The following is a 13,527-nucleotide window of genomic DNA, read 5'->3' as shown; positions in this document are numbered from 1 at the left end:
GACAGAGCCTTTCATTGTGACCTATTCACTAGGCTACACTAAGCCCTATAGAACCTGTTTTCAATTGACTGCATTCATTTATTGCATCATTTTATCTGCCGTGAATAGTGAAAAGCTGAAAACTACGCACACTTTAGTGGGTGGCTATTTACTGCACAGTGTGATAAAATGTTTGTTTACTGTAATGAGACACTAATATTAATTATAAATACCTCCCAGCTTAATATTAGAAACAAGTGTTAACATTATAGCATGCATATTTTATGGAACTGAATCGGAAATGAAGAGTGAATCTCGTTTTATTACATTAACACGTCTCCTCATTTGCTTTTTTCAGACTCCTTCGTGGCTTTAAACGGTAAGTGACATAAGTCAACCTGGACAAGCCAGACTTCATTCCTCCTTTTCAAGCATTTTATCTGTCCTCTCTTCATTTGTTCTTTCATTTCAAAGCCTCTCCTTTCTCTCCCAGGATAGTAAAAGAATTAGAAAGGGTTTCATTCCTTTGATGGTTTCCCCCACCCCCCAAAACCTTCAGGCCACTCATCAAGTTCTTGGCATTCCTCAAAATTCGTCAAGTGGTCAGTTTTGCCCAGTTCCTCCAACCTCTTCCTCTGTGCGTTCCGTAGTCAGGTGTCGCTGAACTCACTTGATTTGTGTCCAGTTCGATGAACTGGTGGGTGCCCCCTCAACTCCACCCGCTGTCCAACACTGGCCCCACCCCTCACCATAACTCTCTCCCTCTCTCTCTCCTCTGTATTCTCTGCGAGCCTTCACTGGTCCTATTGATTCACCCTGACCTTTGGTTTCCTAATTGGATGGATCTAGCCGCTTAATAGAAGGCGGCTTTGTGGCTTGGAGATGTAGCCAAATGCAAATTATGGGAGCTGTTTACAGAGGCTAAACAGCAACTCATTCTCCAAGGCTCCCCTAGAAATGATTCATGAAACGCAGTCCAACCAAAGCAGAGCGTGCAGGGCCACACATGGGCGTACACACACACACACACACACACATGCACACGCATGACCCAAACCAGCGCGTGCATGTACACGCTCATTGGTGCTGCCTGATTGAAGCTGTTCCCTCTGGCACGTAAAGGAATGCTAAGCAGTGCTGATTGGCAGGGGAGTGTCTGCTTCTGTGACCTACATATCGCATTAGAAATCCTCACATTTGGAAAAGGTCTGATTATCATTCACTTCTGATAAAAATAGGAATCCCCGCCCTCGGCCGTGGCTCTTCCGTTGCTCTTCCCTGCTTGTCCCTTACATCAGTCTGCTCAAATGCAGCAGATAGCGTATCGATTCCAAATGTGGTCTCCCCCACTTTGCCTGTAACGTCTGTGCATTCAGGCTGGATTCGACTTCACTCGGGTATTTGAAATGTCATAAATCATACAACCCAGCGAAAAATGTCTCTGATGGGGTATTAATGTACTGCCGGTGGAGTGCCATCACGTGCTGCTGCTTCACTCTTTCTAAACAGCTCCATTTCACCCACGCCAAATAGTCAACTCTGATTTAGCGCTTTAGATATATAGTTCTCTGTGAGGCATATTTTTATTTTATTTAACTAGGCAAAAAAAGGGTTGCAAGTTGGCATTTCAGAGATTTCTTCTCCCCGCTATGTTCCAGGGAGTCTGAGACCGCGCTCCTGTATGTGTGTCATGGGTCTTGGTGGCACCTCCCCTGGCCGTGGAGAATGAATTATAAAATAGCTCTGTCACACTAATCGCTCAGCCTCTGGCGCGTTCTTAAATAAATCATTTTAATGATCGCTGCTGGGAGATCACGAGGCTGTTGTGTGCGCAGGGCCAGTGGAGAAGATCGGTGGTGGCCCAACGCCCCACGCATGCACAGGAGAGGGAGTTCAGTTTATCGCTTAATTAAGATACGAAGTGATTACAGTATTGCGGGGTGGGCTCGGCGCGATGAGCTGGCAGCTTACTAGGAAGCCGGTTTTGATTTTCAGGACGGGGTTCTAGGCGACAATTGATCAACCTGTCGAATCCCCGAGAAGGTTTGAGAGTCAGGTGTCCGTGTTTCAGGGGAAGGAGATGTGAAGGAGCATTTATCAGCGCTTACCTTTCTGGTGGTTGTTTAGTGTGCAACGTTTATGAACGCCTTCATGAAATAACAGATTTTGTTGTGATGTGCTGGGGAGAAAAAAGGTGAAACAATTCATCCAGAAAGTTCAGAAAGATTAACGAGTTACATCACCTTAATGGCCCATCATCCGATTTGTTGTACACATTGTCACAAAAAAAGTAGAAAAAAGACAGCTTACAGAATGTGGGTGAATGTGGGCAGCCTTCGGAGGCTGGCCAGGACCAGAGATATGCAGCCAATCATGTCTCTATGGCCTGCATGATAAGGTAAGCTCACCCCAGGTGACTCTCACAGGGCGAGTGTATCTGTCAAGTCCCAAATTGGAAAATGTGGCCACAGTGAAGGGTCCCTCCGAGGCAGCTGCCCTCACCGTCGGAGACGGAGAGGTCACGGCCCTTGCGGGGCCCTGCCTGGAGTCGTGCCGGGGCAACACATGGGCAGGACTCAGGCCCCGCCGTTCCAGGCCAAGCACTGGTTGACTGCGACAGCGCCAAATGGGCCGGCGCTTCATTCGCAGGAAGCCGCCAAGGCCACATCCGCATCCTGTTTGCGCATGCGACAGTGCAGACCACGCCCGTTGGGCGGACCCCGCAGGGCCGACCACAGTCCACTAACCTGCGCTGTGCTCTGGCAGGCCGTTCCACGTCCGCCTCCCACAGCACCACGCAGCCTCCCGCCAACGGGCCGCTGGGAAGGGGCCACACGCTGGAGCCCAAGGAGCCCCCGCTAACCGTCGATAAGAGGGACCCTTATATCGCGGTTCCCCCTCTAACCCAGCAGGAGTCCACAGGTAAGCCTTGGAATGGGAGAGTCCATTTTTGTCCTTTGGGGGGAGGAGATTTACAGTACTTCGCTGCCTCCAGCTGACCAATGCACAAATTACAAATCACAGTGTTGCTGGAAGAGAGAGATTTATTAAACAAAGACTGTAATATCCCCCGAAGGGGGTTGCAATATCCAGGCTATGGCTAGTGAAAGGAAAAGACCGCACTGTTTTTCCCCTTGGAAAATGATGGCCTCTTCTTTATCAAGGCTTCATGACATGACATTGGAACGCCCTATCTGAGCAATATCAGCACACAGACTGTTTCAAGGTCAGCCTGCAACTGCCATTTGCAGTGAAGGCAGCGACGAGAACAGCACAGATTAAATATTTGCCCAATCAATACCATGTTACTCAGCAAGGATAATTATGAACTGTATTACCTTGTATTACTCTAAATGGCTTTGGTAGACTTATTACAGACTTATTACAGACTTTGGTAGACTTATTACAGATTTATTACAGACTTTGCTAGACTTATTACAGACTTTGCTAGACTTATTACAAACTTATTATAGACTTTGCTAGACTTATTACAGACTTTGGTAGACTTATTACAGACTTATTACAGACTGCTAGACTTAACCTGCTTAATTTGGCCATTTATGATCCCTGCTTCCTTCCTGAGGTATGGTCACTTCGTATTTGTATGCAGGTGGGGCTGTTGTGTTCAATATCTCTCTCTCTTTTCGGATTCTTCCCACTGTGAGAGTATGCACTGGGAGAACATGCACGACTACGCTAAAATCTAGGTGTTGACTTTCATCAAAAATAAGAAAAAAAGAAAACACTGTGTTGCCTCATTTAATTTACATAATGCACTTGCACAGTGTTCATAGTAAAGGGCATATGTGGATTACTGTACGTGATGCAAACTCATGTTACTTTTCATGAGGCACTTATATTATATGGATAGTGCTATTTACTCTTTTTTTCATTCCAGTGCATTCACATTGAAACCCTTAGGCGAAACATTCACAGTTTGAAATTAAGTGAGGAAATTGGCCAATTTACGCATGAAATGTGATGGTAAGAACACAATTTTTTTTTTTTTTCCGTGAACAGAATCTACATTAGGTGAAAAGGCACTTCCTCCATTTGCATGGTCACTGGCAGCAGCGCACCTGTTGAACCTACACAATGGTGGCAGCTAAAGGCATGCTTATTTGGCATCACTGCAGTGTGGCAGCCTCCACTGCCAATACCCAGTGCTGACATCCAGTGCACTGTGGCACTAGGGTATAGGCAAGAGGCCATATTTTAATAGAGCTTCTTGTTGCTATTCTTATTGCCTTTTCTTTGATTATTATCATTGATTTGTTTATTTGTTTGTTTTGTTGTTGTTGTTATTATCTTTAATGCCATTTTTTATGTCAGTTAGGCATAAGCTATATTAATCAGAGTGGGTAATTAGGACGTCGTTCTGTTGATTCAGTTTCTGACTCTTGCATGGTTGTGCTTTTCCACTTTCTTTTGCGATAAGGGTTGTCTCCTCCACTGCAGTATTATTTCTGCTTAACCTAATAACTGCACCCTGATGAATATTCATGCAGTGTCCTATCCGCCCTCGTTGACATCCCTGTGTCGTGTTGTGCTGCTAACAGTTTCAAAGTGACCAATGTACTCTGAAAACAAAAAAAATTAGGACCCCTGTGATATGATGCTAGAGTCTAAAATGATCATTAGAAGAGTGTTCATTATAGAGAGCACTGTGAGCTTAATTCATTAGGAAAATATATGCATATATTTCATAACAAATATGTATTTTATCAGTATGGAACCATGAGTTAATCAGTCCAGTATTGTCATTTCTGCCTTTTTATACGCCTGTAATATCACTGCACCATGGTGCATTAGTGTAACACTGGCAAAATTTGAATTTAATGAATATTCAAAAAGGAATATTTATGAGTTCACTTCAGTCCCAACACACCAAAGCTGGCTGGTGGCAACATTTTTTCTCAGTACATTTGAGCACTGTGTGTCTGGTCTCATCTATTTGTCTGTGCGTGTGTGAGATCCCACTGCTCCTGCTCCCCACACACACACACACACAGTGACTCACACACACACACACACCACCCTCCCCACCCTATCTGTACCTCCGCCATCTGCTGCCATTGTGAGTAGTCTCCCTTCCACAGGACCTTTCATCTCCCAAGATGGAATGTTCCAAGGCTGTACCTTAATGTAGCCACAACCTATTACTAACCTTAATCTGCTCTGCAGCGCATCATCTTCCTCACCAAATGGAGTCGTACCTCTCTCCCTCCCCTCGTCTGGGGAATGGACTTTGTGAGCCTCTCCCCCAGTGCTCCCTCGCTCCCTCCATGCCCCTCTCTGTCTGCCCCCGCCCCCAGCCAACCTGTGGCTGTCTTTGTGCACTTCTCAAATTTATAGGTCAATTAAAAAGGCAATATAGACAGAGAGAGTGAGCGAGAGAGTGAAGGAGAGAGAGAGAGTGAGCGAGAGAGTGAACGAGAGAGAGAGAGAGTGAGCGAGAGAGTGAACGAGAGAGAGAGAGAGAGGGAGAGGGAGAGAGAGTGAGCGAGAGAGTGAACGAGAGAGAGAGAGAGAGAGAGAGAGAGAGAGAGAAAGGAGTCTGTCTGTATTACATGTAGAGTAATGTTGTCATAACTGCCTGGTATATATGTTCACTGTCAGTGCTAAACCACCGTACTGCTCTTCAACCGGGTGCGACTCGGGAGCTGTGAAACAAGGGCTGATACATGATAGCTCAGTGCGGATCAGGTGCGAAAGCAATGGAAGGTTCCACCTTCCCGATAATGACGCGAGTAGATAAGCATCTGCCTCTAAATCGCTTTCTTTGTTTTGTAGCTCAAACCACTTTTTCTTTCCTCCAGGGGTTGGATTTCAGCCCATGTGTACATTTGCTAATGGTATTTCCCAGGGGTGGTAGAGGCAGGCGCTTAAGTCCAAAGAGTGATCTACTGTTGTGGAATGCTTAGCATTTTATAGCACATGTGACACAACTTTACAACAGGTCATGCAGTTATGGAGTTAAACCTGATTACTATTTTTTAGACTATTTTATAACTACCTGTGCCTTGATCTGAATGTCAAGATTAGTGTGCTGCACTTCAGTCTTATTTCAAGTTTATTCAGTGCAAAATTGGTTTTGGATTTAACCCAGTACACGGTATGACAGCTTAACTCCATCTTATGAAACTAGGGATTTCCCCTTGTAACACTGACCTCCTGGTTTCTTTCTATTTTCAGTATGTCATACCAACGGATCTCATATGTCAGAGGCAGCTTTAAAAATTAAAAGCATAAATCACATTTTATATGTGTTATATTTATAAACTAGAAACATCTAACAATATTTTCTTGAGACAGGGTTCTGCATGCTTGTAAACAGTGTCGCGTGTACATCACAGATTTAAATTATAGATCCCTCACTGTGGTATATTCCAGGCTTAAATCTTAAATATTATCTACACCTCGTCCCTGCAACCACCTCCACCCACCCCGTACTGAACATGGATATGATGACCTCAATTAGGATTCAGTAGAGAAATCCTTTTAACACTCCATATATTTCATGCATATGCATAATCATAACCCCGACCAAAAAAAAATGCAGTTAAAGTTTTGAAAAGAGTTCTCTCGCAGTTTAAGAACATAACTTTATGGCTGAAACATAATGTAACGACGAAGTCACTAAGATAGAAAGTGACTACAACTAGTGGACCGAAAAAAAGAAGGGACGCCACTAAAAGCAATGAGGTGTCGTTAGTGAGTTGCTCCTACTAAAATGGTCGATAAATAAAGAGCACCGGTGGACTTATTAAAAAGGCAGTAGGACGTTAATGAAGTGTTGCAGATATGGGGCGGAAAAAAATAAATGCATTTGAGGGTGCCTAATGATAGTGGAGATGAGGCATCGCATATTCGTATTGTAACACTGTAACACTGAAACATTCAGACCATGCTGCTAGCATGTGTTGTGCAGTAGCGCACCAGTTTCATATGACCTTCTTAAAAATATTGTACAACAAATGTTTATTTATTTCATTCAGAGAGAGTACAATCTATGTAAAGAAAAGAGATTTAGGGAGAATTGTGGCTCCTTCGCGAAGAAGTGTCATCTCATAGGCACCAAACATTCAGCATGTAATGAGCAGACTGTTGGCTGTGCCGACACATTTGAGACAGAGAGTTTAGAGAGGGTATTTGAATATGTCGCCACAAAGCGAACATATCAGAGATGCAGTGGCAGTGCTGGAATCAGCTGCCCTGGTCGCTTGGCTGGGACGTTTTCTCAAGTGGGAGAGACCGAACAAAACCAACAGGAACATTTGGCACTTGAACTGGAGCCCTCGAAGGAGCCCCCCCGCCAACACACACACACAAACACACACATCGTCAATCAGCATATGGGCGTTTGTGCTTCAGCAAGCCATTGAAAACTTTTAAGGCTTGTATTCACACGTGTATGTGTCTGACTGTAAGGCTTAATTGTTGTCTACCCCCTTTTAGATATTACCATTTCATTTACTGTCTTGGAATTGTTTCATTTTATGCCCAGCCCCCTCGGAAAGAGAGAGAGAGAGAGAGAGAGAGAGAAAGAGAGAGAGAGAGAGAGAGAGAGAGAGAGCGAGAGCTGCTCGGCCCTAATAATGGATCGTGCTGCACGTATTGCCCGGGTGCCTGTGTGAATATTCACACATCACTTCTTCACACAGGGTGGAGTGTATTGACAAGCAGGGCTCGGAATTTGCTTTAGCGCAGCTGAGTGCAAGAAACCATTTTCCAGGATGCCTAACTTGTCTGGGTCTGGAGCCTCATGAAATTCAGAGGAATAATGCTCATCTCCAGTTCTGTTCCTCTGACTCCTTCTCCATCAACCGACGGGTGCAGGAAGGGTTACATCAGGGAGTTTTATTTGGTGTGCATGAATTTTATGAGACCATTTGACAAGGCTGTATAAGCAGCATATGTAATTAGTTTTGGATTTAAAGCCCGTTGGAGCTCCAAGAATCAGTCAAACCTCCCTAAAAACAGCTTGTTAAAAGAGAGTGACTCTTAAAGTAAAAGCAAAACAAACAAACAAACAAAAAAGAAATACAGCCGTGTGCCCCCAACTAATAGCCTCCTACTTGTTTGAGACCTGGTCTTCTTTATGGCTGTGGACCCCTTTGAAGTTGACTCAAAAAACAATCGACTTCATACATGAAAGTTAAAAATCTTCAAAGGTCTAGTGAAGCCCGGAGGCTCCGTTTAAGTGGCCCCTCCATATCCCAGGAGCCCTGTGTCAAGGTCAAAGAGAGTGGCCTGTGGTGCCAGAGGAAGAGCACTTTAACTCCTTGTCCTGGGTTGGAGTGGGCCCGTGCTCCTGAGCCTGATCTCCAGTGGGTCTGATCCCTCTCCCCCCCCAACTTCAAACAAAGTCCATCGGCTAAACAAGAGCTGATTTAAAAACTCAGGTCTGTTCCTGTGGCCAACCAACAGCAATTCACGTTCCCCTTCATGTTATCTGTGAAGCCACCAAGAATTATCTTTACCATTGTCGTGTTATGTAACACTTCCGTACCCATAAAGAGATGGTATTCTGAAGCCAAATTAAGCCAGATCCTAAACTAAAACATTTTTGCTGGAGAATCCATTTATTATGTATCTTAGCCCAAAGCAAACATACTAGCGTGGCTAACAATGAATGGAATTAGCATGATGGCAGTTGCATAATGCGTAGTGAGTTATTTCTCCTCCTATCATCGTTAAGAACATAAGCATTTTAGGCTGAGCTCTTCCTTCAGAAGTTGAGCACAGACAAGTCCTAATATGGCTAATGGGGAAGATGGCGAAGGAATATAGCAGAGAACAAAAGTCAGCAGTTAGTGTGACCACCTGCTGGGATTCATACTATGATAGCTTCCTTTGATTCCTAAACACGTTAGCACTTTTGGACAAACTCTCTCTTTTATCACCTCCCAGAAATCCACCCCATTAGATGATCACAATCAGGCATATTGTATTTTAACAAAAGCCAGTGTTATTCAATAGGTATTTTGCCGAGCTATTAGGCACAGATCACTGGCTATGCTGATAGCCTTACCATATGAACCGCCATTTTGCCTAAACACGGGCTTAAAGCCTTACTAAACGAGGACGTCTTCTGTCCTAATCTTAATTAGTGCCCTTCTTTAAAACAATATCGCTTTTATGCAGCTATACATGCAGGAGGCTTTTATCTCTGCTGTTGCGTTGATATATGGAGTTAGGAATGAGGAACCCATCAAAACATGGGAAAAGATGTGAGAAAAACAGCATTCACGTGGAAAAAAACATGGAGTTGAAAGGCAAACCTTCTCAGATCTCTCTATTAGCAGAGAAGGAGCAGATGTGAGGCATGTACATGGGTCACTTTGTCTCCCAGGGCCTCATAGAAAACATGTCACCCATTTATCTGCTTGTCATGAGATAAAACCTCGTGATCCCAAGCAGACAGTAAAAAGGAGACACTTGCTCCGCTAAGTGAGATGCGTAGCCAGCGATGGCAGAGGGTTATAAACGAATACTGTAAGGAGTCTTCACGCTGCCGTGACAGAGGAATTCTCTATAAAGGATTCTCGCGTGCGGCGAATCGGGGCAGCAGCGCCAAATGTTGTCTAAACACGACCCCGTGGATTTCACGAGGCCTGTTCGGCTCCGATCTCAATCTGTGCTGGCCATGACTTATTGCACCTTGCAGTCTGCCTGTGTATGATGGAAACCACTCGCCTTAATCCCTTCAGAAAACAGATGAATCTTTGCTGAGCCTTGTTAGTGTTAACATACTGTTCTATTCTCATGAGAATTTATTCTCCTCTGAAGAGATAATACAAAGCTTTTTTTCCCCCTCTTCTGCTCATAACGAAGTCTATCTTTTATGCAGTTATCATTATGAACTACTGTCTGGGGAATTTTCTTTTGTGTAGCTTCAGTCCTTGGCTTGCTTGTGATTCTCACTAGTTGCAATGCAGCACATAAAACCGCTCTCTTTGTTTTCAACAAAACCTCCCTCCTAAACTGTCTGTAGTGCAGTGGGTCATTTCTTAGGTGGTTTACATTCAGCTGTGAAGAACAGTGAGGTCAGAAGTTTGTTTTGCTGGGAGTTTTATGTTACTTTTGAACAAACTGAAGATGTGTGTTAGATAAACTTTTTTTTACTTCTTTGAATCTTCATGCTACTTCTAGCACAGACACATTTATGATCCTTGTATATTGTGGATAATTCATTTCCAGAGTCAGTCAATCTTATAAATATCTTATAAAATATATTTGTCACTGCTTTTCACTAGCAGTGGTCCACTTGTCCAAATGTTTGGGTTTTTTTTTGGTTGTGATGTATAGCATTTCTAAACTCTCTCCGCAGGAGTGATTCGTGAGAGTTTCCAGAAAGGCCGGGATCAGATGGTTCCCATCACTCTGCTGGCCATTGCTGTCATTCTGGCTTTCGTCATGGGTGCCATCTTCTCAGGCATCATTGTATACTGCGTTTGCGATCACCGGCGGCGGGACTTCGAGCTCTCCGGCCGCAAAGACAAAGAGTCAACAAACTCCAGGCGAGGCTCGATGAACAGTGTCACCAAACTGACAGGGCTCTTCGAGACGCAGGCCAAAGACGGCCGGCCCGAGGCCATCCTCACGCCCCTTATGCACAACGGCCGGCTGACTAGCAGCAAGATGCTCATCAAAGCCGACCAGCACCAGGTGGACCTGACGGCGCTGCCCACGCCTGAGTCCACGCCCATGCAACCACGTCGCAAGCCCAGCCGGGGCAGCCGCGACTGGGAGAGGAACCAGAACCTGATCAACGCCTGCACCAAAGACATGCCCCCTATGGGCTCACCGGTCATCCCCACGGACCTGCCGCTGAGGGCCTCGCCGGGACACATCCCCAGCGTGGTGGTGCTTCCCTTGCCTCAGCACCAGCAAGCCTACCAGCACGAGTATGTGGAGCAGCTGCACCGCAGCGAGCCACCCGACGACCCCGCCGCCACTCTGGAGTACAAAACCGTGAAGAGTCCCTGCCACGGCTTGAGCACGGCCGACAGTGAGGGCATGCCGCCCCGCGTGCCCCAGCGGGAGGCCTCGCTGGCCGCCGTGTTGCCACCTGCCGTGCCCCAGATGGGCAAGCGGCTGGACGTGTACGGCCGCGCCTACTCCGCGGGCTCCAGCAAGGCCCTTGGCCTGAAGAAGCAGCACAACACCAACTCCTCCAACTCCTCCCACCTAGCGAGGAGCCACGGCTACGGCCGTGCCGAGACGCCGCCGCCGGCTCCACAGAGGGTGGACTCCATACACGTCACTGGCCCTCCGGCGGTGGGCCTCGCGCGGCACCCCAGCCTGACCTCATACAGTTCGCTGCCACGCTGCAGCTCCAGGCACCTCAAACCCGACGTCCCACCCAAACCCTCGCAGGTCTCCCTCTCCACGAAAGTCAAGTCCGGCGAGTCTTACACATAATAGGCACGAAGAAAACGGAGGACACACAAAAGTGCATCTGCATTGTACAGCTGTGTACAGGAAATGCAACTCACTGTTGTTGTTTTTTTTTTTAAGAAAAAAGAAAACAAGAAAACAACATTTTTCATGTATGTACGTGTTGAGCTCAGGCTGTTGACTTCCTGTTCCTGGATGGTGAAAGATGGAACACCTGCTACTGAGAAGAGAAGAACTCTCTTGAATCTTTCATCAATGAGCCACATGTCACTCCGTAGCGTTCTTTTTTTTTTTCGAATCCTTTTCTCTTTCTTTTTCTTCCCGAGATGATAGTATGTCAGGCTGAGGACACAGCCACGACGCAGCTCATGTTTTGTTTTCTTAACAGACTGCCAAAAGCACATCGCGGAGAGGAGAGTAATTGTATAGTTCTGAAGCTGGGATATGCCCCAGTTAAAAAAGCACTTGGACAGAAGCTCAGACTGGTTTACAACAGCTGGTTTACAATGGAAAACTGTGAAATTAAGAATAAGAAAAAAAAAAAGATTAAATGCCTCCCTTAGTGTTGCAGCTACTGGACACAGCAATCAAGTAATGCCTTTAGCGAGGTCTGCAAAATCGTCTACTGTAACTGGTGACTGAATAACCCGTGACTGTTAGTACTAATAGCTGGTTGTATTTATTTTTTAATAAAGTGCTTTCAAAGAAAGACGGACTCTTTTTAGGCTCAGAGAGAGAGAGACAGAAAGATCTTTTTAATTTTAATTAATCATGTGTGAAATTATTTAAAGTCATTCAACTGGAGCCAGTACAACCTTTTCTCGTTAGAAAAGAAAAAAAAACAAAACTATCCTCTAACTTTTTTTGAACATTGCTAGGTGAACATGGAGGGTATTAAAGCCTTTGCATGGAAGAGATATTTACTGAACAGTGCCGGGAGAGCTCGGGAAGGGTTTGGACCGAGCGGTATCCCAGGAAGAAATGGATAGAAAAGGAAAAGCAGGAAAAGGGGGAAACATATCCTCAAACTGGAACTCCTGACTCGATAACCTCAGCTCTCTGCTGGCATCTACATTCAGCACTGTGGATCATGTCAGTACCCTCTGTTCTGAATGCCCATAGCTCCGTCGAGTGCCATTCCGGTTCACGTTCGTGCATGAAAGTGCGCAAAGACTGAGGAGAAGGAGAACGACGAACAGCAACCTACTACCCACCCCGATAATCCGCGCGGTGAGACAAACGTGTGGTTGCCGATGCTCAGCCAGCATGTGGGAAGCGTTTTGGGTTAGGGGTTTTGTTTTTTTTCGTTTGTTTGTTTGTATGTTTTTGTTTATTTTTTTCCCCTCCATTTGGCCTGTATCAAAACGTATGATTTTTTTTTTGCCCCATCTTCACATGGGCCCTTTTATGGAACTACAACTGTTTGGTAGCCTTTGTTTTTCTTCCACGTGTAAATTTGTGCCTTACACCCCTCAGTAGTGACGAGTTTGTTAGCTGTTAACTGTTACCTAGTGGTTCTTATGATTACATATTTCCCTCATTTGATGAGAAGCAATTAAAGAATGTAGGTGTTCTTGTTGTTAATTCGGGTCCCTTTGGAAACATTGGGTGGGAGGGGAGGGGCTAACCACAAACTCTTTTGTGATGATTTCTGATTGTGCCAATGAAACGCTTCGAAACAGCCCTTTTGTTGTGCTGGCAGTGTCGTCAGTAGTGTTGTTGTTGTTGTTGTTTTTGCTTTGGCTTTTTCTGTTTGTTTGTTTGTTTGGGTTTAGTTTCTCGCAGTGCTCATCATTTTCCGCAGCCCTGATGACATTTTTACTTTCATTTTGATAGATGAACTGGTGTATATTCTTGAGAAGGCCTCCACGATTCTGACTGATAAAATACAATGAGATAATGGCTCCCAATTCAGCTATGAAACGTCTCCCTACACTACATGATGATGCCCAATTTCTATCAGCAAATACAGGCTGGCTCCTGTGAAACACTTGAATAATTTTAGGAAACATATTAATGCTTTCAATGTTTATGATTGATGCCAACTAAATAACTTCCTAACTATGTCATTATTATGTAAGGGGGGGGGGGTTAATTGTCTGATTTGGGTATTTAACTCCCTTGACCCATATTTTATCACTTGCC

At 45.1% G+C, this 13,527-nt stretch overlaps 1 protein-coding gene across 2 annotated transcripts in view; it reads left to right on the top strand.

The window, feature by feature from the left end:
* Positions 1-12,991, top strand: part of sema6a (sema domain, transmembrane domain (TM), and cytoplasmic domain, (semaphorin) 6A) — a 54,933-nt gene extending 41,942 nt beyond the window's left edge. Inside the window, exons 17-19 of one of the 2 annotated variants that reach the window (XM_026999762.2) lie at positions 338-358; positions 2,746-2,901; positions 10,313-12,991. In XM_026999762.2, coding sequence (XP_026855563.2) covers positions 338-358; positions 2,746-2,901; positions 10,313-11,406 — 1,271 coding nt within the window. In that variant the 3' untranslated portion in view covers positions 11,407-12,991. The remainder of the gene's footprint in view (positions 1-337; positions 359-2,745; positions 2,902-10,312) is intronic. The other variant, XM_026999763.2, reaches the window with a different exon arrangement.
* The last annotated feature ends 536 nt before the right edge of the window (positions 12,992-13,527 follow it).

This window comes from Electrophorus electricus, chromosome 23, assembly GCF_013358815.1.
Source record: "Electrophorus electricus isolate fEleEle1 chromosome 23, fEleEle1.pri, whole genome shotgun sequence".
Taxonomy (NCBI): Eukaryota; Metazoa; Chordata; class Actinopteri; order Gymnotiformes; family Gymnotidae; genus Electrophorus; species Electrophorus electricus.
This window is presented reverse-complemented; position numbering and strand designations above follow the sequence as displayed.